Raw genomic sequence first — 27,540 nt, 5'->3', positions numbered from 1 at the left:
AAATTTCATCTGAGTGTGGCATTGCATGACCGCGCAATTGTCAGTTAAAGTAACGCAGCACCGTAACGCAAAAAATAGCCTGGTCAGGAAGGGGGGTAAATCCTCTGGAGGGCGAGGGGTTAAATACACAGACCGAACCCACAAAAGAGTTGTAAATGCTTGATTGCTCTTCAGACCACCACTGACACCGAAGCCTGGGTGAACTAGTAGATGGTGACATCACTTCCTTCTGACAGCTGGTGGCACCGTAGCTCTGTCTGCTGCATAGTAAGTTCTGCTCTGGGCATTTATTATATTCTATTATTATGGGGTCTTTGTTTCTGATACGTTTGTAGCGCCTGGAAATATAGGCATGTTCTTTTTTTTCCCCCTTTGTTTTGTTGGTGGTCCAGGATCTGAGGAAGGGGCCGACAAGCTCTTCCACAATGACTGCCTTGTTGTCACGTGTAGTCAGCTACACCAGGGAGGGGATTCCGAGCATGTTCAGTGAGAGGCAGGCAGCCCTCCTGGGCCCCCTTGTCTGAGGCCTCGGCAGAGGCGGCTTGTTGGCTGTCGGCTGCTTTACTGTGAATTCATTGTTCAGCCACTGGTAGATGGATGTGGCAGCTGAGCATACCTCTTTAATTTGTCACCATTCACGTCTTTCTGTGCCGCAACTCAACTTGATTTTACCTCTGCGGTATTTTCATCTACTTGGCTATACTGATAGTTAAAGCGGAGTTCCACTAAAAAGTGGTTGTTTGCTTCCTCCCCCCCTCTCCACGGCCATATTTGGCACCTTTTGGGGGGGAGCGGATACCTGTTTTGACAGGTACCCACTCCCACTTCCGGCTCAGTTTGCCGCAGCAAAGTGAGCTGGAAGATTGGCCCACTTCCTTCCTCCCGCAGTCTCCTGGGAACCTTCACAGGTCCCAGAAGACTGCCGGACCAATCAGAATGTGCAGCGCGACTCGCGCATGCGCAGTGTGCACCCGGCTGTGAAGCTGCAAGCTGTCACAACATGGTGCCCACAGTTGTGATACCGGCACCGGGGAAAGAAGAAGCAGAGAAGGGATGGCACAGGTGAGCACATTGCTGGACTCTGGGACAGGTGAGTGTGTGTTTATAAAAGTCAACAGCTACAGTTTTCGTACAGTTTTTGTACAGTATTCGTACAGTTTTCATACAGTTTTCGTACAGTTTTCGTACAGTTTTCGTTACTGCTGACTTTCAATAAATACAAAAGTGACTGGAACTCCACTTTAAAGCATATTTAAACTTATTACATACCTAATGGACACCAAATTGACAAGGAGAACCCCTCTTGCACCTCCTGTCCAACACCCCTGAAATTGGCAACAGGGCATACAAAGACATGGAGTGGCACAAGTGCCAGTGTTACAAGGAATAGTAGCAGATCTGTTAAAGTCATCAGGTCCATGAACCAGATGACAGTAGACTCCTGGACAGGAACCAGATGCAGAAACACCAAGATTCCAGAGCAGGTGGCAGGATCATAGACAGGATACAAGCTGAGTTCACTAACAGCTGAGCAACAAGGTACCAGTTCAGGGGACAGGATTGGAGTTGGGGGTTCAAGCTGCAATTGGTAGCAGTTGGGTAGGGAAGGCTCCAATTCAGAAGACAGGATTGGAGACAGGGATTGAAGCCAAGGTCAATAACTGTAGGGCAATGAAGGTACCAATTCAGAAAACAGGATTGGAGACAGGGATTGAAGCCAAGGTCAATAACAGTAAGGCAATGAAGGTACCAATTCAGAAGACAGGATTGGAGACAGGGACTGAAGCCAAGGTCAATAACTGAAGTGCAATGAAGGTAGACAGGAGACAGGAGAGTTGAGGATTGAAGCTGAGGTCAGTAACATTTGGGCAATGAAGGTACAAATTGAGAAGACAGGATTGGAGACAGGGATTAAAGTCAAGGTCAATAACAGTTGGGCAATGAACGTACCAGTTCAGGAGAGAAGAGAAGAGAAGAGTTGAGGATTGAAGCTGAGGTCGGAGACAGTTGGGCAGTGAAGGTACCAATTCAGAAGACAGGATTGGAGACAGGGATTGAAACCAAGGACAATAACAGTAAGGCAAGGAAGGTACCAATTCAGGAGAATAGTTGAGGATTGAAGCTGAGGTCGGTAACACTTGGGCAATGAAGGTACCAATTCAGAAGACAGGATTGAAGACAAGGTCGGTAACAGTTGGTAATGAAGGTAATAATTCAGAAGACAGGATTGGAGACAGGGATTGAAGCCAAGGTCAGCAACAGTAGGGCAATGAAGGTACCAATTCAGGAGAAGAGTTGAGGATTCAAGCCAAGGTCAGTAATAGTTGGGCAGTGAAGATACCAATTCAGAAGAAGGGATTGGAGACAGGGATTGAAGCCAAGGTCAATAACAGTAGGGCAATGAAGGTACCAAATCAAGAGACAGCAGAAGAGTTGTGGATTGAAGCTGAGGTCAGTAACGGTTGGGCAATGAAGGTGCCAATTCAGAAGACAAGAGAAGAGTTGAGGATTGAAGCTGAGGTCAGTAACAGTTGGGCAGTGAAGGTACCAATTCAGAAGACAGGATTGGAGACAGGGATTAAAGACAAGGTCAATAATAGTAGGGCAATGAAGGTACCAATTCAGGAGACAGTAGAAAAGTTGAGGATTGAAGCTGAGGTCAGTAATGGTTGGCCAGTGAAGGTTCCAATTCAGAAGACAGGATTGGAGGCAGGGATTGAAGCTAAGGTCAATAACAGTAGGGAAATGAAGGTACCAATTCAGGAGAAGAGTTGAGGATTCAAGCCAAGGTCAGTAATAGTTGGGCAGTGAAGATACCAATTCAGAAGACAGGATTGGAGGCAGGAATTGAAGCTAAGGTCAATAACAGTAGGGCAATGAAGGTACCAATTCAGGTGACAGGATTGGAGACAGGAATGGAAGCTGAGTTCAGTAACAGTAGGGCAATGAAGGTACCAATTCAGGTGACAGGAGAAGAGTTGATGATTGAAGCTGAGGTCAGTAACAGTTGGGCAATGAAGGTACCAATTCAGAAGACAGGATTGGAGACAGGAATGGAAGCTGAGTTCAGTAACAGTAGGGCAATGAAGGTACCAATTCAAAAGACAGGAGAAGAGCTGAGAATTGAAGTTGAGGTCGGTGATAGTTGGGCATTGAAGTTACCAATTCAAAAGACAGGATCAGAGTGGTATGTTCAAACCAAGGTTGGTAACAGTTGGGCAGTGAAGCTACCTATTCAGATGACAAGATTGGAGATAGGGATTGAAGCCAAGGTCGATAACAGTTGGTAATGAAGGTACCAGTTCTGATGACAAGGTTGGAGTCAGGGATTCAAGCCAAAGAGCCAGAGTCAGCAATGCATTTGGAACGCAGCAAAATACATAAAAAATGTACCAGAAAGCACTTGTCCTTGATTGAGATGAAGGAAAAAAAGAGGGGAAAAAAACACACTGGAACACATAAAAAATGCATGAAAAACACACATGCAGAAACGCGTCTGGAATGAAGGAATTGTGGTGTGAACCGACCCTAAGTGAGCTTGGGCCCAGCGCTGGGATCAGCATTGTCAGGACTTCATGGCTGCTGGGAATCAGAACTAAACAAAGAGGTGAGATGTGATGTGCTGGGATGAGTTTGCAGATTTCTGTGCTGTTGTCACCCATGTGAGTCTTCTACAATGGAGGGAGTCATCATTTCATTTCCATCTCCCCAAGGCGGTTTGTTAGCATGCTTTACATATGTCACTCTTTCTTAGTTACTTTGTTTTTTGTGCACCCATCCATTGTCACCAGTCAGTATCCCAGTATGCGCGGTCATGCAACACTGTACCCATATGAATGTTTTAGCATTTTTTTGAGACAGATAAAACTTTATTTTGGTGGTATTTATTCACCGCTGGGATTTTTTTATTTTTTTGCTATGTAAATGAAATAGTCCAAAAATTTTGAAAAAAGTGTTTTTCTTATAAAATTTTGCAAATAAATAATCTTTCTTCATAAATATTGGCCAAAATGTAATCAGTTATCTTTTTAGTAAAAAAAAAACAAATTAGTTTATAACCAAAAATTACAATTTTTCAAAAATTGTTTTTACATTTTTATTTTATTTTTTTTAATGATTATTTATGTTTTTTTTTTTTACATACTGTCACCCTAGCAGTACATCTCAGTACATCTGAGTATACCTCAAAAAATAAAAATGTGATGTATAAAAATCACCAAAAGAAATCTCTATTTGTGTGAAAAAAATTATAAAAATGTCATTTGGATACAGGGTGTCACCGGCAAATTGCCAAATAAAGTAGTGCAGTGCCAAACAGCAAACAAATGCCCTGGTCATGAAGGGGGGTAAAACTGTCCAGAAGTTGTCAATACCAGCCGGAGAAGTAGTATTTTCAGGAGAGGTGAGCAGTTGAAGCCTCCACACTTTACTCCGTGTGGAAGGAAATGACATTCTGGGTGAAAGACAGCTAGTAAATTATCATTTCTTTTTTATTATTTTTTTATTTAATTTTTTTAGCTCAGCAGAGGCAACCTTTGTATTTTGTACTTTTTTTCTGCAAAACTTTAGGAAAAATGTTATGAAAAAAAATAAAATAATGCTAAATTAAATAGAAAAACATGAATTCCGTGCAAAAGAAAAAAAAAGTGAGGCCAGGAGTGACACAGCATTCTGCGACCTGCCACCGGCACCAGTGTGTGAGAAGTAAAACCAGACCTGTCCATCTGTCATCATGACAGCGCTGACGGAAAATATTCCCTCTTCTCGCTATTCTACTGCTGGTTTGCTTTTCTCCCAATGAACCAGCATGAACTCAGCAGTATGCGCCCTGACACAGCACCTCTGTATATGGGGATAGTTTAGGTCGTAGAGGGCTAGAAATCTGCCAAGTTAAAGCCCATCACTTTCTTCCCACCTTCCCACTCTCTCTCTCTCCCACCCTCTCTCTCTCTCACCCCTCCCATTCCCTCTCACCCCCTCCCACCCTCTCTCTCTCACCCCTCCCACCCTCTCTCTCTCTAACCCCCTCCCACTCTCTCTCACCCCCTCCCACACTCTCTCTCTCACCCCTCCCACCCTCTCTCTCTCAACCCCCTCCCACTCTCTCTCACCCCCTTCTACTCTCTCTCACACCCCCTCCCACTCTCTTTCCCTCTCAACCCCTCCCACTCTCTTTCTCTCTCACCCCCTCCCATTCTCTTTCTCTCTCACCCCCTCCCATTCTCTCTCTCACTCCTCCCACTCTCTCACCCCCTCCCTCTCTCTCTTGCACCCCCTCCCACTCACTCCCTTCCACTCTCTCTCTCACCCCCTCCCACACTTTCCCCCTCACCCCCCACTCTCTCTCTCTCACCCCTCCCACTCTCTCTCGCCCCCCCCTCTCTCACCCCCCTCTCTTTCTCACCCATCCCACTCTCTCTCCCTCACTCCCTTACACTCTCTCACCCCTCCCACACACTCTCTCACCCCTCCCACTCCCTCTCTCTCTCACCCCTCCCACTAGACCCTCACACCCCCTCTCTCTCACCCCCTCCCTCCCACTCTCCCTCTCTCACTCCCTCCCACTCTCCCTCTCTCTTTCTCTCACCCCCTCCCACACTCTCTCTCTCACTCCCACTCTCTCTCTCTCACCCCCTCCCACTCTCTCTCTCTTACCCCCTCCCACTCTCTCTCACTCCCTCTCACACTCTCTCTCTCTCTGTCACTCCCTTCCACTCTCTTGCTCCCACCCTCTTTCTCACCACCTCCCACCCTCACTCTTTCTCTCTCACCCCCTCCCACCCTCTCTCTCTCCCCCATTTAATTTATTTTGTTCTAAAAAAAATTGCATTTTCATGTAATTTATTTCAATAAAAAAGATCCATCAAATTTCTCAGCACCAGGCCCATAAAGCTCTTATGCAATGCAGCACAACTTATTGGCTCCTTGTATTACTACTCCCTCTCCTGGTCTGAGCTCTGCTGTACAGGGACTGTAATGCAGGCCATACACAGATCGAATTCCAAATTAATTTTCTTTAGAAAATCAAAAATTTTGTGCATTTTGTAATCCCATGGCGCCACCATTGATTTCGAAATTCGACCAACCAAGCCTTCAATTTCACCTCATGTTGCTTCTGAAAAGAATTTTCGTGTCTGGGAATCTTCTTTTCTTTCCAGGTCACGCTCATTTCTTTTGTGATTATATATCTCGCACGATTCTCCCATCATTGATTAGAAATTCATTCATCTTTCAAAAAATTCCCAACATGCCCGATCATTCAAATTCGATGGCTACATGACAATCAGCCGTTGCTGCTGCCCACTAATGGTGCAAAATTCAAACGTAAATTCTTAGTTACAATTTTAGAAGAAAATTTGTTCGGAATTCGACCCTTGTATGGCCAGCTTTAGAGGCTGATAAAAGTCAAATTTAGTAAATCATGACGTGCTCCCAGTCTAGAGACTCGGATGCAGTAAGATACCGCTTAGTGAATTGTCCCCTCTGTTTGAAGTTTGCAGTCAAACGTTCCTTAGGTTCGAATGTTCAACCGTGAACTGAACAGGGGGGTGTTCGGCCCATCACTAATGATTGGAAGTCCCGATCATGTGACAACCAATCACATAGATTGCAAAATTTTAGGTGGTTTCAGTGTGTGTGTTATATATATAATATACACTATATTGCCAAAAGTATTAGGACACCCCTCCAAATCATGTGATTCAGGTGCTCCAATCCCCTCCATGGCCACAGGTGTATACAATCAAGCCCCTAGGCATGCAGACTGCTTCTACAAACATTGGTGAAAGAATGGGTCGCTCTCAGGAGCTCAGTGACTCCAAGCGTGGTCCCGTGATAGGTGGTCACCTGTGCAATAAGTCCATCCGTGACATTTCCTGGCTACTAAATATTCCACGCTCAACTGTTAGTGGGATTATAACAAAGTGGAAGCAACTGGGAACAACAGCCACTCAGCCACCAAGTGGTAGGCCACGTAACCGTGAACCGAACAGGGGGGTGTTCGGCCCATCACTAATGATTGGAAGTCCCGATCATGTGACAACCAATCACAGTGGTCACATGATCAGGCAGACTTTTGGAACAGCCCAGTTAAAGGGATGCTGGGTGAGAATATGCATTTGCCCAGAGTTCCGCTTTAATGTTCTTTCCCATCTGGTGACTGTTGCTCTGTACTGTCCATGTCTGGGCCGAGGACCAAACCGCTCGGATTATCTGTCATGCGTGTCATAGCTCGGAGGATTACACAGATGATCCTCTTCAATGAACGCACCCTCCACACTAAACACGCTGAGAATTACCGTTACATTTTCACATTTTCTAATCATTTCTGCCAATTTCCAGCTCAGACACGTGAAATAAGGACTGTCTGTGCTCAATTATGGACCGCTGGGGCAGTATAGGAGAGAGACAAGAGGAATTTTCTATAGTAGGGGCAATTTTATTTTCTTTTTATGTATTATGTACACCTGGAAGCCCTGATGCGTTATTACACATGGTGCAGGGTTTCTTTTTCTTGCATTCCACTTTCTATATATCAGCTGTTTCGCTGGTGCTTGATGCCAATGGTATATACAAGTTACAGCAGTGATGTAGAGAGTTAAAAATGAATAACTTATTATAGGATCAAATAACTAAATCATTTTTGGCTGCAATCTTCACCTGCAAGCCAGGGATTCCCCGCAGTACTTTTCTTCTGCCACTAGATGTCCTCAGGCTGATGGCAAGTGTCATTCAACCCACTTCCTCTGAGCCCAGGTCATCCTGGACCCACCTCCAGCCTGAGACTGAGCAGTACAAGGAGTAAAAGTACAGTAACAAGCTCATTTCTCTGTCACTCTGCTCCTTCCTCCTATCAGCGTGCTTCCTGTTGGATCTTTGTGCTGCTTCTGCCTCTCATGTTCCAGCCCTGCTGTATTGGGACTGCAAGAGGCTGATACCAGGTCATTCAGGTTCTTAAGTATAATGTATTGGAGAGCTGCATTCATTTAGTATATTTTATATCCGACTGGAGTTGAGCTTTAACGGCAGCGTCTTGGGGCTTGTTCACAAGGGTAGCCAGTGGGTGGTAAAAGCAGTTGTTTGAGCCACAGATTTACTGCTCCTGACCTCCCTCCCCCTGCACCGCACAAGGCTGTACACAAGCCAAGGCTGCAGGCAAACCTATACAGCAATTCACATTACCACAGCCAAACAAATGAATAGGGTCACACCGCAACTGGCTTGAACTGCTTGCAATTCGCATGGTTGCAGCGCGGGGGGTCAGCGTTTTGAGGGTTAAAACAGATGGAGAAGAGGCGATCACCTGCACGCCTTCTGTCAGTTGCCCTCTGAAAAATGATCCAACGCACAATACTTTTCAGAGGGAAGGCAATAATAGTCACGCGTGTAAATGAGTCCTAAATATTTAAGGGCGCACCTGTATTGGGTGTATAATGACAATTTAAATATTTGATGCACGCTATGCTGGAACAGGTTTCTGTAGGATCTTACAATGGCGTCTCTATTGGAGGCCAAGAAGGATACACGGCCATCATTGTTCTATGGAAGATTGATAAATGGTGGGCAAAATTCCAGCAATTGTTACAGTTTATATTTTATTTATTGTGTAGATTGCAAAATTTTAGGTGGTTTCATTGTATGTGGTATATATATAATATACACTATATTGCCAAAAGTATTGGGACTCCCCTCCAAATCATTGGATTCAGGTGTTCCAATCCCCTCCATGGACACAGGTGTATACAATCAAGCCCCTAGGCATGCAGACTGCTTCTACAAACATTGGTGAAAGAATGGGTCGCTCTCAGGAGCTCAGTGACTCCAAGCGTGGTCCCGTGATAGGTTGTCACCTGTGCAATAAGTCCATCCGTGACATTTCCTGGCTACTAAATATTCCACGCTCAACTGTTAGTGGGATTATAACAAGGTGGAAGCAACTGGGAACAACAGCAACTCAGCCACCAAGTGGTAGGCCACGTCACGTGACAGAGCGGGGTCAGCGCATGCTGAAGCACACAGTGCGCAGAAGTCACCAACTGTCTGCAGAGTCAATAGCTAAAGACCTCCAAACTTGGTGTGGCCTTCAGATGAGCACAACAACAGTGCGTAGAGAGCTTCATGGAATGGGTTTCCATGGCCGAGCAGCTGCATCCAAGTCTTACATCACCAAGTGCAATGTAAAGCGTCAGATGCCATGGTGTAAAGCACGCCACCACTGGATTCTAGGGTAGTGGAGATGTGTTCTCTGGAGTGACCAATCACGCTTCTCTGTCTGGCAATCCGATGGATGTGTCTGGGTTTGGTGGTTTCCAGGAGAACAGTACTTGCTTGACTGCATTGTGCCAAGTGTAAAGTTTGGTGGAGGGGGGTTATGGTGTGGGGTTATTTTTCAGGGGTTGGGCTTGGCCCCCTAGTTCCAGTGAAGGGAACTCTTAAGGTATCAGCATACCAAGACATTTTGGACAATTTCATGCTCCCAACTTTTGGGAAGAGTTTGGGGATGGCCCCTTCCTGTTCCAACATTACAAACAAAGCAAGGTCCATAAAGACATGGAGGAGCCAGTTTGGGGTGGAGGAACTTGACTGGCCTGCACAGAGTCCTGACCTCAACCCCATAGAACACCTTTGGGATGAATTAGAGCGGAGACTGTGAGCCAGGCCTCCTCCCCCGACATCAGTGCCTGACCTGACAAATGTGCTTCTGGAAGAATGGTCAAACCTTCCCATAGACACCCTCCTAAACCTTGTGGACGGCCTTCCCAGAAGAGTTGAAGGTGTTATAGCTGCAAAGGGCGGGGCCAACTCAATATTGAACCCTACGGACTAAGACTGGGAGGCCATTAAAGTTCATGTGTGTGTAAAGGCCAGCGCCCCAATACTTTTGGCAATAGTGTGTGTGTATATATATGAAATTCATAAAGTATTCAGACCCCCTTCACTTTTTCCAATGTTGTTATGTTGCAGCCTGATACTACAGTTGTTTAAATTCCTTTCTTTTCTCATTAATCTACACTCAGTACTCGATAATGACAAAGTGAAAACAGAATTTTAGAAATGTCTGTGAATTTATTAAAAATAAAAACCTGAAATATCACATTGGCACAAGTATTCAGACCCTTTACAAAAACACTTGAAATTTAGCTCAGGTGTCTCCCATTTCTCTGGATCGTTGCTGAGATGTTTCTGCACCTTGTTTGGAGTCCTCCTGGGGTAAAGTCAATTAATTGGACATGATTTGGAAAGGCACACACTTCTTTATAAAAGATCTCACAGCTGACCATGCATACTGTATTAGAGCAAAGCCAGGAGGTCAAAGGAAATGCCTGCAGAGCTCAGAGACAGGAAACTTCAGTGTAGCAGAAATTTTTTGTAGCCCTCCCCAGATCTGTGCCTTGCAATAATCCTAAGAGTAGGGTGGCCTCCATAATTCTCATATGGAAGAAGTTTGGCACAACCAGGACTCTTCCAAGAGCTGGTTGACCAGCCAAGCTGAGCAATCAGGGTAGAGTGGCCTTAGTGAGAGAGGTGACCAAAAACCCGATGGTCACTCTGACTGAGCTCCAAAGATCCTGTGTGGAGATGGGACAAAGCTCCAGAAGGATAACCATCACTGCAGCCCTCCACTGATCTGGGCAGAGTAGCTAGACGGAAGCCTCTCCTCAGTGCAAAACACATGAAAGCCTATATGGAGTTTGCAAAAAAGCTCTTGGAAGAGTCCTGGTTGTGCCAAACTTTTTCCATTTGAGAATTATGGAGGTCACTGTGCTCTTAGGAAACTTCAGTACAGCAGAATTTTTGTAGCATTCCCCAGATCTGTTCCTTGCAATAATCCTGTCTCTGAGCTCTGCAGGCAGCTCCTTTGACCTCCTGGCTTTTGCTCTGATACAGTATGCATTGTCCGCTATGAGGCCTTTATAGAGAGTGTTTGCCTTTCCAAAGCATGTCCAATCCATTTAACTTACCAAAGGTGGACTCCAATCAAACTTTTTCCATTTGAGAATTATGGAGGTCTCTGTGCTCTTGGGAAACTTCAGTGCAGCAGAATTTTTGTAGCCTTCCCCAGATCTGTTCCTTGCAATAATCCTGTCTCTGAGCTCTGTAGGAAGCTCCTTTGACCTCCTGGTTTTTGCTCTGATACAGTATGCATTGTCAGCTATGAGGCCTTTATAGAGAGTGTTTGCCTTTCCAAATCATGTCCAATCCATTTAACTTACCAAAGGTGGACTCCAATCAAGGTGTAGAAACATCTCAGCAACGTTGAAGAGAAATGGGAGGCACCGGAGCTACATTTCAAGTGTTGCGGCAAAGGGTCTGAATACTTTCGCCAATGTGATATTTCAGTTTTTCCTTTTTTTTATACATTTGCAAACATTTGTAAAATTCTGTTTTTCACTTTGCCATTCCGGGGAGTGTAGATTCATGAGAAAAAAAAATGAATTTAGACAACGGTAGAATCAGGCTGCAACGTAACAACATTGAACACATGAATACTTTCTGAACGCACTGGATTTGAAATGAGTGTTTTTGTGTCATCTGTTATTCCAGGCAGCTGACGTTTCATTAACTTTGGTACATTGTACCTTTTATATTCTGTATCCAGGCTCTGGGAGGAAAAGTGATCCATTCAGAGAAGGAGACTCCTCCTGTGTAATGTGACTGGCTGCTGACTGCCCTGGCATGAGATCAGGAGGTGGAGGGGGTCTCTGGCTGGGGTCCATCTGCCCGGTCAGGCTCTGTCCCCCTCCAGCCATCTATTGTACTCTGCTGAGTCATAGTGACAACTTGGTTCAAAGCCAAACAGAGTAGTCAGGGGTGGGGGTGACCACGGCTTCCTATATAAACTTGTCTCTTCTCCTTCCTGATTCATTCTAGCGAAGCCTTCCACAGGTGAACATCTAAGACCAGAAGGTGTCCTCCTCCTCCACCACCACCACTACCACCCTCACCATGTCCAAGAAAGTGATCACAGTCTTTGGAGCCACAGGTGAGTGAGACAAAGAAAGTCTGTACGGGGGGGGGAGTTCAGACAGGCTGGGAAAGTCAACGAACAATCGGGGTGAAGGTTTTCTGCAGCTTGGTCTTGGCTCCTGTGCCTAAACGTCACCAAACAATTTTGTCCTTCAAGGCTGGCCTTACCCCGGGTTCACACCTAAGTGTTTTCTGCTGCGTTTTGCAGTACAGTCCATTTTAACATGATTTCCTATGGGACAGGTTCACATCTCCGTGTTTTCACCTGGTGCGTTTATTGGAAAGGGTTGGGGACTTTTTTTTTAACGCAAAACATTGCATTTATGGTTCTGTAGACTTCAATGGGAATGCTGCAGAAAAGCATGTATTGTATTTTTGCTGTGTTTTAAATCTGCCTAGAAACAAGAAAAAAAAACCGCATCAGAAACTCAAGTGCAAAAACGCAATGCAGAAATGGGGAAAAAAACGCACTGGAATGCATAAAGAACACATCAAAAAACGTGCATGCAAAAACGCATCTGGACTGTTTCTAGTGTGAACCGGCCCTAATAGTAAACTTTGTAGAGGAGATGATTGCAGACTTGGATATCCAGCAGGACTGAGCCGAGGACACGGCTTGATTCACTAGAAGGAGCCCTATAGAACAAAAAAAAAAAAAACTTCTGGCAGATCAATCAATGACGGGCTCCCTTCACACTTGTACGACTCCAAAGTCACGTGACTTTGGAGTTCAACTTTGGATGGGTGCGGCTTGGATACAACTTTGGCTTTGACCAATGATAATGGACAACTGTTGCACAATTGTCGCATGTTAACACGTTCAGGAGTGACTCTCATGTGATGTATGAGGGTTAACATTGAAGTCTATAGCCCTCAAGTCGCATGAAAGTCGGACCAAAGTAGTGCAGGAACTACATTCAGCCCGGATTCACACTGATACAGTGCGGAATTCGTGCAATTTCCACCCCGCCTCATCATCGCACCCCATTCATACAAACCGCTGTGGGTTTTTTTTTTCTTTTTTTTTTTTTTTGTGCTTTTTGCAGAAACGCACTACAGTCCATTTAACATGTTTTCCTATGGAACACATTCACAGCGATGCTTTTTTGAGCTGCTGCATTTTTGGAAAGGGTCAGGGACTTTTTCAAAAGCAAAAAGCAGCATTTCTGCTACAACCAAGTTCAATGGAGAAGCTACTTAAAAAGCATGGTAGTGTTTTTGCTGCGTTTTTTGCATTTTTATTCTATCCAGCAACGAACAAATATTCCACTTTAACAAAAAAAAAAGTTCAGCAAAACACGTGTAGAAAAACACAAAACAAACTGCAGAAAGCATCAAACGCAAAATGCATATATGTAAGCGGAGCCTAAGTCGCATAGATATGAAAGATACTCATTGGAAAACAGGGTGCGACTTGTCATGTGACTTGCTGATGAGGTCCAAAGTTGCATGACAAGTTGCACAAGTGTGAATGGTGCCTACAACAACAATCGTTTTGGCAAGCTGTGCATGCACTATAGCATTGTTTGTTTTTGTTCCTGTTTATATGTAAGCTCCATTCACACTTCTATGACTCCAAAGTTCTGCAACTTTTGATGCGATTTGTCCCTCTGTAAAGTCAGACCCACTGTGGTATGTACAACATTCATGACTTGAGGATTAACATCTAACAGTCTATGGCCCTCAAGTTGCATGAAAGCTGAACCAAAGTAGTGCATGAACTACTTTGAAGTTGCTGCAACTTTAAGTCACATGTATATGAATGTTTGTCATTGGAAAATATGGAGTAGGACTTGTCATGCGACTTTGATGTCCAGAGTCACATTACAAGTCTCACAAGTATGAATGGGGTCTTGGTGATACATTAATGAATGCCGATCTGCACTAAGGCTTCATTTACACTTTTGCGATTTTAAAAATGTGCGATTTTCATTGTGACTTTGGATTAGTGCGACTTTGCTTTGACCAAGGATGATTTTTTGCAGTCTACAAAGTCATGCACAAGTCGCATGTATATCATTTAGGTGTGACTTGGGAAGGTTTACATTCAGATTGTATGCTCTAACAAGCCAGGCCCTCTGTTTCCTCTTGTAACAATTTTTTTTTTTTTTTTTTTGTAACTGTAATGTCTGCCTTCATTTTGTAAAGCGCTGCGCAAACTGTTGGCGTTATATAAATCCTGTATAATAAACTCCATGGCCCTCAAGTCACAAGTCAGACCAAACTAGTGCAGGAACCACTTTCAAGTCACTGCAACTTGAAGTCGCACAGATGTGTAATAACATTGACGTCTATAGACCTCAAGTCGCATGAAAGTCGGACCAAAGTAGTGCAGAAACTACATTAAGTTGTATAGATATGAAAGATGCTCATTGGAAAACATGGGGTGAGACTTTGGACCCCATACATTTATGACAAAATTTGATTTTTTTTTTTTTTTTTTTTTAACTGGATGTTTTATTGCAAAAAGTAAAATATATATACTTTTTTCTCAAAATTGTCAGTCTTTTTTTTTGTATAAAAAAACCGCACAGGTGATCAAATACCACCGAAAGAAAGCTCTATTTGTCAGGAAAAAAGGACATAAATTTAATTTGGGTGCAGTATTGCATGACCGCGCAATGGTCAGGAAGAGGGGGGGGGATCCTCTGGAGGGGGAGGGGTTCATCCTAATAAGTGGCTATTTAAGTGCAAAAATGACTCTACAGCGCCCTCTCCATGAATGGTGTTGCTTGTCGCCTCCTGTTATCTGTCTATAAATCTGAGTCCCACATCTGCTGCAGACATGTGACATGTGGGGGTTTATTTACTAAAGCTGGAGAGTCCAACATCAGACTCCCTTCTGCATAGAAACCAATCAGCTTCTAACCTCAGCTTGTTCAATGAAGCTTTGGCAATGAAACCTGGAAGCTGATTGGTTTCTATGCAGAAGGGAGTCTGATTTTGGACTCTCCAGCTTTAGTAAATAAACCCCATAGTGTCTGCAGAAAGGGTTTAGCTGCATGCGGGAGGAAGGCGTGTTTGGCGTGGCACAGGTCATATCCAGAGATTTCATTGCTGAGATTTCGGCATTGATTGTCAATACGGTTGAAGAGCGATGGGTGAGCAGAGGAGACCAATGATCCAGGGATGGCTTTTTATTACATCTAGTTAATGTTTGCCTGATTGCACAGATCAGCTGTTAGAACTCAGCATTTCATTTATTACCAGTAGTCATATAGAGCTGATCATTTACCCATCACATGAGAACCTGCGCCCAAGGAGCTTACAATCTAAGGTCCCTATCTCTCATACATACTAGGGTCAATTTAGATAGCAGCCGATTATCCTGTCAGCATGTCTTTTGGAGCAGGCCTGGACTGGGACAATAAAAAAAAAAAAAAAAAAAAAAAAAGGCATTTTGGACTGAGCAGCCCCAAGATCGGGGACCCTATCTTTGTAGCCTAGTGGAAGAACACCAGGGCCCGGTTGCAAGAGTGACCTTTGTGACCCTGGTAGTTCCACTACTACTGTCAGTAGGTTTTTATTTTTTTTAATACTGTAACAATTTTATTTACAATATTTTTTTTTTTTTTTTTTAACAGCCCCGAGGGCTTTGGTGTGAGATAGAGAGGAAGAAAAAAAAACACGTGAGAAAGGGGGGGGGGGGGGGGAGACACAAGACTGCCAGGGAGTATGGGTGGGGCAGACACAGGAGGAGGGGCATAACCAGTTTTCTCTCTTCAATCCCATCGGTGGTGGGAGGAACTGTCAACACTGGCTCTGGGCTGTGAGAGAGACTCTCTCAGCTCAGAGCCCCAGGGGACAGTCTATCCTGACAGATCCCCTACAGCAGCCACAGGGAAGGGGGAACCTGGGAGCACTGCAGAGAATTGGGGGGGCAGCCAGCCACCAGGGGAGTATATAGGAGCACAGGGCAGCAGGAGATGGATAGGGGGGGCTGCCAGGTGGCACATAGAGGAACCGGTCCGTGCATTTATTTATTTATTTATTTTTCCCTGCTGCTGCTGAATTGCCTGCAGGAGGGAGAGGAGGAGAAGCTGGCATTCAGTGGTTGTGGGAGAAATGTACGGATCGATTCCTCTATGTGCCGCCTCGCCACCCCTCCTGTCCCGGTGGCCTTGACCCACCGGGCAAATGTTCCCTATGTCCAGGCCTACTTTGGAGTGTGGGAGGCGACCGGAGTACCTGGAAGAAACCCACACAAATACAGGGGAGAACATGCAAACTCCATGCAGATTGTGTCCTTTGCCCAGTGCCTACCACTGAGCCAGGTTATTGGTTTGGCTCGTGTAGCGGTTACATGTTGCGGTACAAAGTGTGATTGTTTTGGCTCCTCTCCAACATCTATCAGTAACCGTTCCTGGCACCAATGGTTCATAAATGCCCCGAGTGTTTTACAATCCGGATATTAGGTGGGCCAAATGCTACTGGAAGCGACCAGCTTGTGGGGGGGGGGTTAAAGGCAAACTTCCAGATCTGCTACTTGTTCACGTCCAGAATCTCAAAAAATAATAAAGCCCGTGGATCAACGAGGAGTGTTAGAACCTCTCTCGGGGTTTTTTGTTGCTGGGGAGATGCAAACTATTAGTGATGGAACAATCAATATTCAATGGCTGTCAATGGGACAGGAGAAGAGGGGACATTATTCAGACATTCCATTGTTATTGAAAGTGCAGCGCTAAAATAAGTGAATATTATGCCCCATGTACACGGGACACTGCTGAACAATGGAAACTGACTGCTGGAAAACGCAGGTTAAAAAACGTCCATTTGCATACCGTGTTTATGAGCGTTTGCGTTTAGAAGGGTTTTTTAAAGATAACCCCAGGAGACCTTCCAGAATGCACTGAAAAATAATAAAATTTATTTCAGACATTTTGAGAAAAGCAGACAGAGCAGTATTTGTTGAGATTAGTTGTTTTTTTTTTTTTTTTGCTATATGTCAGATTGACTTTGCACTTTATTTTCACTACTGTGATGGATATGGTAAAATGCTTATTTGGTTTCCTGTTGAATATATACATTTTTCTATACATATCTACTTTTATATTTCTAAATGTTTTGTATGAATATATATACAGTGGGGATCGAAAGTTTGGGCACCCCAGCTAAAAATTTGTATTAATGTGCATAAAGAAGCCAAGGAAAGATGGAAAAATCTCCAAAAGGCATCAAATTACAGATTAGAAATTCTTATATTTTGTCAACAAAAGTTAGATTTTATTTCCATTTACACTTTCAAAATAACAGAAAACAGAAAAATGGCGTCTGCAAATGTTTGGGCACCCTGCAGAATTTATAGCATGTACTGCCCCCTTTGCCAAGCTGAGACCTGCCAGTGTCATGGATTGTTCTCAATCATCGTCTGGGAAGACCAGGTGATGTCAATCTCAAAGGTTTTAAATGCCCAGACTCATCTGACCTTGCCCCAACAATCAGCACCATGGGTTCTTCTAAACAGTTGTCTAGAAAACTGAAACTGAAAATAGTTGACGCTCACAAAGCTGGAGAAGGCTATAAGAAGATAGCAAAGCGTTTTCAGATGTCAATATCCTCTGTTCAGAATGTAATTAAGAAATGGCAGTCATCAGGAACAGTGGAAGTTAAAGCAAGATCTGGAAGACCAAGAAAAATATCAGACAGAACAGCTCGCAGGATTGTGAAAAACAATTCAAAACCCACGTTTGACTGCACGATCCCTCCAGAAAGATCTGGCAGACACTGGAGTTGTGGTACACTATTCCACTATAAAGAGATACTTGTACAAATATGGTCTTCATGGAAGAGTCATCAGAAGAAAACCTCTTCTATGTCCTCACCACAAAAATCATCGTTTGAACTTTGCAAATGAACATATAGACAAGCCTGATGCATTTTGGAAACAAGTTCTGTGGACCGATGAGGTTAAAATTGAACTTTTTGGCCGGAATGAGCAAAGGTACGTTTGGAGAAGAAGGGGCACAGAATTTAATGAAAAGAACCTCTGTCCAACTGTTAAGCATGGGGTTGGATCAATCATGCTTTGGGGTTGTGTTGCAGCCAGTGGCACAGGGAACATCTCACGAGTAGAAGGAAAAATGGATTCCATAAAATTTCAGCAAATTTTGGATGGTAACTTGATGCCATCTGTGAAAAAGCTGAAGTTAAAGAGAGGATGGCTTCTACAAATGGATAATGATCCTAAACACACCTCGAAATCCACGGGGGATTACATCAAGAGGCGTAAATTGAAGGTTTTGCCATGGCCTTCACAATCTCCTGACCTCAACATAATTGAAAATCTATGGATAGACCTTAAAAGAGCAGTGCGTGACAGACAGCCCAGAAATCTCAAAGAACTGGAAGACTTTTGTAAGGAAGAATGGGCAAAGATACCTCAAACAAGAATTGAAAGACTCTTGGCTGGCTACAAAAAGCGTTTACAAGCTGTGATACTTGCCAAAGGGGGCAGTACAAGATATTAACTCTGCAGGGTGCCCAAACGTTTGCAGACGCCATTTTTTTGTTTTCTGTTATTTTGAAAGTGTAAATGATGGAAATAAAATCTAACTTTTGTTGACATATTATAAGAATGTCTAATCTGTAATTTGATGTCTTTTGGAGATTTTTCCATCTTTCCTTGGCTTCTTTATGCACATTAATACAAATTTGTAGCTGGGGCGCCCAAACTTTCGAGAGTGTGTGTTTGTGTGTGTCTTTGTAGTCCTCAACTCAAAAATGGCTGCTCAGCAACCCCTCCCATCGAGTGAACTTGAGAGCAAAGAAAATATTTCTTTCTAGAGATCAGACCTAGAAGAGGATTACGCTTATATTCTGAAGGAAGATTGTTTTCGTGTAAAATGACCAATCAAAGACTAATATAATGCTAATGCTGCTCTCATGTGATTTTTTTGCATCATCTTGCATATATAAACTCACTTTTTCATTCCAATAAATGAGAAATATTCACAAACTGAACTCGTGTGTCAGTGTGGGTTTTCTTCAAGTGCGCGCACTACAGAGCTAGCGGTGATTAATTAGCACAGGAACAGATAATCACTGGACACTTAGTCCGCACTAAATCACTATAATATCATTCACTTATATATTCTCACTTTTATGCTGCACTTTACTGTTTCACATTTATTCAATAATTGCACATTTTTTTTTTTATATGCTGCCCTTGACTGTTCCGCTGATTTATTATTATTTTTTTTTTTCGCTATGTGAGATTGACTTTGCACTTTATTTTCACTATAATATCATTCACTTATTTTAGCGCTGCACTTTCTATATATTTATCTAGAAGGAGTTATTACCTATACCTTGGTGCTAGCTGATTTATAGTTCCAGCGCTCGCCTACGTTTGATATTTACATTCCATCTTTATTGCACACCTCATTTTAGATCAAGTGATGTCATCACTAGGTCACTGTGCTTCTCTATACAATGTAGGCAGGTTGGTAGGAGGGGTTTAAAACCAATAGTGCAGAGCTTAACCAGTGAATAAATCCTAAACCTTGATCTTAAGAATTAAATGTGATAAATAATTATAATACAGTGTAAAGTCTCTGATACAATCAAAACGAATCAGTCCCACGTGCCGTGATGAAACCAGAGAACTTCATATAACCAGTGTAACACCATCCACTCGCATGCAAAGCTTACCGGAAGGATTGTGGCCCCTTACTAAGAGTGGTCAATCAACGCTCGTTAATATTGTATCGGTAACATCATGGATATAGACAGTCCTCCAGAATGTTGCGAAAAAGTGGCAAGGAGCCAACCAAAACGACTCTTAAATGATGGCTCCAGACCCTCCAATGTGAATCCGTAAAGCAGACACTCATAGTAAAATACATGTAATAGAGAAATGCTCCACATATTGTAAAACCACCAATATTAAGAAAAGTATTAAGTATGTTGCACTTACATGGTCAAAGTTAAAATTGGCATGTACAAAAAACACCATAGATGTATTCCAACAACAAAGATGGCCACTGGCCAGTTGGTAGTGTGTGCGTGGCTCCCTCCTACGTGTTTCGTCAGGGATTGGTATTTTGGTGGGAGGGGATGGCAGTGTTTTGCACATAGCTTCCTGAAAACGGGAAAAGTTGGTAACACTCACATGTGATGCTGAGCCTCTATGAATGGAAGAACTGAAATCCAATTCATGAAAGGGGCAGGCCAGGGAAAATCGGGCTGGTTGAGGAGGCTTGATGAAGCTGGATGTCCTCCAGCCAGGAAATAGCTTATCTGACTTCCTGCAGTTTCTAACGCACATTGTGAGAAGCTCACAGTGTGCAGTGAGATCAGAGGAAGCCATTTCAGTTCAGGAGAGGAGCTGGTACAACTCTGCGAGACTGAAGGAAAGACTGGAGTTTAGCTTTTAAAGACACTGCAAGTCCAAAAAAATACCCGTAGACCCGCCAGAAATGCACGGGCGGCTTAGTGGTTAAAGGGTTAGCATTTCCGCCTTACAGTACTCGGGTCGCTGGTTCGAATCCCAGCCACGGCACCACCTGCCTGGAGTTTGCATGTTCTCCCTGTGCTTGCGTGCGTTTCCTCCGGGTACTCCGGTTTCCTCCCACACTCCAAAGACATGCTGGTAGGTTAATTGGCCCGTCTAAATTGTCCCTAGTATGTGTATGAATGTGAGTTAGGGGCCTTAGATTGTACACCCCTTGAGGGTTAGGGACTGATGTGAATGTACTATATATATATATATATATATATATATATATATATATACAGTGGGGATCGAAAGTTTGGGCACCCCAGCTAAAAATTTGTACTAATGTGCATAAAGAAGCCAAGGAAAGATGGAAAAATCTCCAAAAGGCATCAAATTACAGATTAGACATTCTTATAATATGTCAACAAAAGTTAGATTTTATTTCCATCATTTACACTTTCAAAATAACAGAAAACAAAAAAATGGCGTCTGCAAAAGTTTGGGCACCCTGCAGAATTTATAGCATGCACTGCCCCCTTTGCAAAGCTGAGACCTGCCAGTGTCATGGATTGTTCTCAATCATCGTCTGGGAAGACCAGGTGATGTCAATCTCAAAGGTTATAAATGCCCAGACTCATCTGACCTTGCCCCAACAATCAGCACCATGGGTTCTTCTAAGCAGTTGTCTAGAAAACTGAAACTGAAAATAGTTGACGCTCACAAAGCTGGAGAAGGCTATAAGAAGATAGCAAAGCGTTTTCAGATGTCAATATCCTCTGTTCGGAATGTAATTAAAAAATGGCAGTCATCAGGAACAGTGGAAGTTAAAGCAAGATCTGGAAGACCAAGAAAAATATCAGACAGAACAGCTCGCAGGATTGTGAGAAAAACAATTCAAAACCCACGTTTGACTGCACGATCCCTCCAGAAAGATCTGGCAGACACTGGAGTTGTGGTACACTATTCCACTATAAAGAGATACTTGTACAAATATGGTCTTCATGGAAGAGTCATCAGAAGAAAACCTCTTCTACGTCCTCACCACAAAAATCATCGTTTGAACTTTGCAAATGAACATATAGAAAAGCCTGATGCATTTTGGAAACAAGTTCTGTGGACCGATGAGGTTAAAATTGAACTTTTTGGCCGGAATGAGCAAAGGAACGTTTGGAGAAGAAGGGGCACAAAATCTAATGAAAAGAACCTCTGTCCAACTGTTAAGCATGGGGTTGGATCAATCATGCTTTGGGGTTGTGTTGCAGCCAGTGGCACAGGGAACATCTCACGAGTAGAAGGAAAAATGGATTCAATAAAATTTCAGCAAATTTTGGATGGTAACTTGATGCCATCTGTGAAAAAGCTGAAGTTAAAGAGAGGATGGCTTTTACAAATGGATAATGATCCTAAACACACCTCGAAATCTACGGGGGATTACATCAAGAGGCGTAAACTGAAGGTTTTGCCATGGCCTTCACAATCTCCTGACCTCATCATAATTGAAAATCTATGGATAGACCTTAAAAGAGCAGTGTGTGACAGACAGCCCAGAAATCTCAAAGAACTGGAAGACTTTTGTAAGGAAGAATGGGCAAAGATACCTCAAACAAGAATTGAAAGACTCTTGGCTGGCTACAAAAAGCGTTTACAAGCTGTGATACTTGCCAAAGGGGGCAGTACAAGATATTAACTCTGCAGGTGCCCAAACTTTTGCAGACGCCATTTTTTTGTTTTCTGTTATTTTGAAAGTGTAAATGATGGAAATAAAATCTAACTTTTGTTGACATATTATAAGAATGTCTAATCTGTAATGTGATGCCTTTTGGAGATTTTTCCATCTTTCCTTGGCTTCTTTATGCACATTTATACAAATTTTTAGCTGGGGTGCCCAAACTTTCGATCCCCACTATATATATATATAATGTGTAAATTGACAGCGCTATAAGTACCTGAAATAAATAAGTCCCATTGTGGGCTGACAACACACAGAATTTTTGTGAACTGACTGGTGCCAACCCTGTCTTTTGCTAAACTACAATGCAATCCCTCCCACTCTCAGATGTCTACAACCTAGAAACTAAAGCCCGCCATAGACGAGCTGAAAACCGAACAAAATGTGTGTCGACCGTTGAATCATTCATTGTTCACATCATTGGTGTGCCAACGGCAACATGCAATTTTTGTGCTGCAATTGAAAGTGCCTGGTCCAACATGCTGGTGGTTTTTTTATTTCGTTTTTCTAAAAAAACAAAAAAAAAAACAAATGATGTCGCAATCATATGAGCTATCTTCGTTTTTTTGATCAACAGAATGTTTGTTTGGTTTTCGACTCGTCTATGGCCAGCTTAGGCATTCTGTCTGTAGGCCAAGATCGGACCTAGGAGGGCTGTTCTAGATAACATGGAAGTGTGCAGAGGAAACAATACAGCTCTTAAGTTCCAGAAAAGATCAACCGTTATTTTTATCAAAAAGTTTCCAATGGTTTTAGTTCATTATTATATATTTAAGGGACCACAAGGAAGCAAATGTGAGAAGTTCATTGTTTTGACTTGTCCAGGGAAATGTCTTTCTCTGACCACCTTTTGTCTTCTATACAGGAGCTCAGGGCGGCTCTGTAGCCAAGGCTCTGCTGGCAGATGACACCTTTGCAGTCAGGGCGGTGACTCGTGATGTCAGCAAAGAAGCTGCTTTGAAGCTGAAGGAAGCTGGTGCTGAGGTGGTGGCCGCAGATCTGGATGATGAGAAGAGCGTTGAGGCTGCCCTGAGTGGAGCTTATGGAACTTTTGTGGTCACCAACTACTGGGAACATTTCATCAAAGATAAGGAAGTTGCCCAGGTAAACTGAGACATCCATGTGCATGCTATGTACTAAAACCTTTCCTCTAAGAGGGACACTCTGTTACCATACTATATGTACAATAGGGTGGTCTTCCAAATGAAGGCATTTCTTCTCTGTAGATATTTCCAGAGAAGAAATGTCGTCATTGTTTTTATCACCTAACCCAGCCCTTCTACCCCCATAGGAACCCGTGAAATAATTTTCACGTCTTGAGTCATGCAGGCCGGCCGAGATTTGAACCACCTATGGGCAGGCTATTGTACAACTTGGAAACAACCAGCATGTTGGTTTTTACATGCAACTTTTTTAATTTTTTTTTTTTTCTGCTAGCAGCTATAGCCACTAGCAATAGCCCCGTGTTCTTCTGGCCGGGCCAGCTTTCCAAGCCCCACCCAGAGAATACAATACCTCTGCTCTGTATCAACACTGACTGGTTACAGGAAAGAACATCACATTGTCTATGGCTTGCCTTAGGGAACCTCTGATAAATCCATGGGAAGAATGCCCATTACACTGGTGGTGAATGGGAAGAATGCCTTCTAACAGTGGTGGTCAGAATGCCACCCATACAATCAGATAAAAAGATCAGTGGGTTCATGCAGCTGGTTCTTCCAAGTGGCATTGACCCCAGACTATGGTCAGTCAACCGCTGCTCAAGGAACCCCTAGCAACTTCTGGAGGTACCCTAAGGCTCCTCAGAACCCTGGTTGAGAATGGCTGACCTAACCTGTAAACTGTAGTAATGAAAATACACAGGATGCCACTGCTGTCCTCTCCTTCTGAATATGCTAGTTCCCAACTTTCATGTTTACCCAGGGACTTCAGTAGCTTTTGAATCACTAACAGGGAGCAATTATGAAGCTTGAGGGAGTTTTATCTCTGATGACCTTGGAGAACATTATCTAAACGTTCTGCAGGAATAACATTTCATGTATCTGGGGGTGTCTGCAGCATATCTTCAGAAGTGATCTAGAGCAGTGGCTCCCAACCTTGAGACCTGGACCTGGGAAATTCTTCCAAAACTTTCCATGCCACAGCCATAGTAAGCCTGTCCCTCACTGGCATGCTGTAGAGGAGGACCCTTTCCAGGTATGTAGAAGCAGGTACCTCTCTACAGACGCCTGGCATGATCCACTGTGATTTGACAGCTACAGATCTCTAATCAGTTCTACAATTAGCAGAGAGCTCGGGTTGGGAGAATTTGTTTTTGACAACCTATTTAGCAGAAAGTTACAACTGACCTCTCTTTCAAGGGCAAACTGATCGCGGATGTGTCTAAGCGTCTTGGCCTGACGTTGGTGGTGTTCAGTGGTTTGGAGAATGTGAAGAAGTTGACTGGTGGAAAGCTGGAAGTGCATCATTTTGACAGTAAAGGGGAGGTGGAGGAGTACTTCAGGGAGATCGGCATGCCGATGACCAGCGTGAGACTCCCTTGTTACTACGAGAACTTCCTGACCTTCTTCAGGCCACAGAAGGACAAGGATGGCAATGGCTACACTCTGGGTAAGATGATGGTGTAGCAGTGTTAATTAACCTGTAGGTATCCCACTGAAGTGGAAATAAACAAGTACATGTAGACAAATGGACATGTGGCACATATAGACAACAGGGTCCAGAGTCAGGTGTGAATACTTGTCTTGTCTGTAGTCAATACCATGCTACCTTCAGTCATTCATTGCCACTAGTCTTGCTTTTTTGGATTTTTTTTTCGCTCTTTGGATAAGGTTTGTGTCAGTCTATTTGTTTTGGACTAATGGTTCCTTGGCCTAATCTATATTGTCCCACAAATTTGTAACTATAAGCTGTTTCAACTGGAGTATGGAAGGGTTGGAACGTCTGTAAGGTCTTTATTAATGTCTGCATTCTCCCTGGGGAGTATCATCCTCTCGGTTTGTCTTTGAGACAATGCTCGCTGAGAAAAATGATGGGAAAGCCAAAATATGGCCATTTCCAAAGAAACAGGAGAGGGGGAGATTTCCAATGAGGGTCCCTGGTCTGGCGACAACTAAGAGTGGACTTTCGCTCACTTTCCGTTGTAACTCTGGGACAGGAAGTGCATGGTAATCTCCCCAACAGGATACAGATGGCAAAAAAAATAGAATTTTAACCATTCTCCACTTTACCAAAAAATAATACATTTCTCAATGTTCATCAATAAATCTTGACTGATCTCATATGGATGTCTATAAAATGAAGCATGATCATATTCTATAGTGTGACGCTGAAATGTATCATCTTGCAGGCTTGCCTATGGGTGATGTCCCCCTGGATGGGTTCTCTGTGAAGGATCTGGGTGGCGTTGTTCTCACCATCTTAAAGTCTCCCTCAAAATATGCTGGCAAGGACCTCGGTCTCAGCATGGAGAAGCTGACTACAGAACAGTATGCTGCTATACTGACCAGAGTGCTTGGCAAGAACATCAGAGATGTCAAGGTAATAAGTGGTGACGAGTGATCGCTCCAATCTAAGGCAAAGCTTACACAGAAATTGGGAGATTTGCCTAACATGGTCACAAAGATTCAAACCTAGTAGAGAATCAAGGATGAGAGTTTTTGAAGGGTTTTTTTTTTTCCATATCGACTTTGTCTATGCATTTTAGTATAAAAAGTCTAAACCATTTTGGTGGTTCAAAGTGCCCTTTGCAGTAAGGATTCCCTTACATTGGTGGACAGTGGGAGAGGGACCACCTTACATTGGTGGAGAGTAGGACTCCCTTACATTGATGGACAGTCGGAAAAGGATCACCTTACATTGGTGGAGAGAAGGACCCCCTTACATTGGACAGTGGGAGAGGGACCACCTTACATTGATGGAGAGTAGAAGGACCTCCTTATATTGGTGGAGCAGAAGGACCCCGTTACATTGATGGACAGTGGGAGAGGAACCACCTTAAATTGATGAAGAGTAGAAGGACCTCCTTATATTGATGGACAGTGGGAGAGGAACCACCTTACATTGATGGAGAGTAGAAGGACCTCCTTATATTGGACAGTGGGAGAGGGACCACCTTACATTGGTGGAGAGTAGGACCCCCTTACATTGGTGGAGAGTAGAAGGACCCCCTTCCCTTACATTGGACAGTGGGAAAGGGTTCACCTTACATTAGTGGAGAGTAGAAGGACCCCCTTACATTGGTGGAAAGTAGAAGGACCTACTTATATTGATGGACAGTGTGAAAGGGTCCACCTTACATTGGTGGACTATTTATTTTTTATTGTTTACCACCCTGCACAGTCCAGGGTGGTCACTAGGGAGAAAGGCCTCTTTACACTGGTGGCCAGAGGATAGAAAGGCCAATTACACTGGTAGTCATTGGGAAGAATGCTCCTTAAATTTGTGGTCAGCGGGAAAAAGGACCTCCAATGAACTGGTGGTTATTGAAAAGAACGCACTCCTTACAGATAACTAGATAATTGTTTTGCATTGGTGTCAGTTGTAACTGAAGAAGCAGAAATTGCTCAGTGCTTGAGGACCCCCTAGCGACCTTTAGAGGAACCCTAGGGTTTCACGGAACCATGGTTGCGAGAGGCTGATCTGGATGGCTGCCAAAGTAGTGGCAGGAAACAAATATTTAGAACTGGCACAAATTTCCCTTTTTGTGAACGTCAATCTCAGTCTAAACACCTTTTCAGCATTCCTAAGCCCTGAGGAAGGAACAAGCATGTTGGCCTTTTATGCTAATATAAACGTTTTAACTGGACTGATGCTTAAAATTAAATTAAGTGAGAATACAGGACTTGGCAGTGCCAATCCTTTTGAAAATTCTATTTACCTTATTGTCGACTTATAATAATCGCTGGACAAGAACAGAGCAGGTGAATTTAGAACTTCCTACATACTGTTCTAGGCTAAGGACTGAAACTTGCATTTTCACAAGACCAGCAATGGCAAGCTACATATTACATGGCAGGCCATGCTTAACTTTCACTCTTGACTTTTGCAGATGACTCCCGAAGACTATGCAAAAATGGGCTTTCCCGGGGCACAGGAGCTGGCCAACATGTTTAAGTTCTACTTGATGAAACCAGACCGCGACATTCAGCTCACCCTTCAGCTCAATCCCAAATCCAAAAAGTTCCAGTGCTGGCTAGAGGAGAACAAGGCCGCCTTTGACAACCTGTGAACCTTATTCCCTGAACAGTAAAAACTGTAATGTTTCTTCAATGTGAACTTATGCCACGTGGGTCAGAATTTGGACTTTTCTTCATAGGAAGCAATGACCAATCCACCTTCCAATTAAAACCAGCCATGACTGTCATCCTATTCTTTTGTAATAATAAAATGGATAAGAAAATCCTAA

General features: G+C 43.5%; 1 protein-coding gene across 1 annotated transcript; it reads left to right on the top strand.

Annotated features, from left to right (window-relative positions):
* Positions 1 to 161: 161 nt before the first annotated feature.
* On the top strand, positions 162 to 27,540 carry LOC149443224 (nmrA-like family domain-containing protein 1). Its single transcript, XM_089655762.1, has 6 exons — positions 162 to 267; positions 11,872 to 11,983; positions 22,999 to 23,237; positions 24,494 to 24,743; positions 25,483 to 25,673; positions 27,184 to 27,540. Exons 2-6 carry the CDS (start codon positions 11,947 to 11,949, stop codon positions 27,361 to 27,363), a joined length of 897 nt encoding a protein of 298 aa, XP_089511888.1. The 5' UTR covers positions 162 to 267; positions 11,872 to 11,946; the 3' UTR covers positions 27,364 to 27,540.

This window comes from Staurois parvus, unplaced genomic scaffold, assembly GCF_062004578.1.
Source record: "Staurois parvus isolate SC_StPar_1 unplaced genomic scaffold, SC_StPar_1.0 ptg000867l, whole genome shotgun sequence".
NCBI classification, from domain to species: domain Eukaryota; kingdom Metazoa; phylum Chordata; class Amphibia; order Anura; family Ranidae; genus Staurois; species Staurois parvus.
This window is presented reverse-complemented; position numbering and strand designations above follow the sequence as displayed.

Coding starts and splice junctions, on each gene's coding strand:
- LOC149443224 (XM_089655762.1), top strand. CDS start 11,947: ATGTCCAAGAAAGTGATCACAGTCTTTGGAGCCACAG. Junction 23,238..24,493: donor AAGATAAGGAAGTTGCCCAG/GTAAACTGAGAC, acceptor CTCTCTTTCAAG/GGCAAACTGATCGCGGATGT. Junction 24,744..25,482: donor TGGCAATGGCTACACTCTGG/GTAAGATGATGG, acceptor ATCATCTTGCAG/GCTTGCCTATGGGTGATGTC.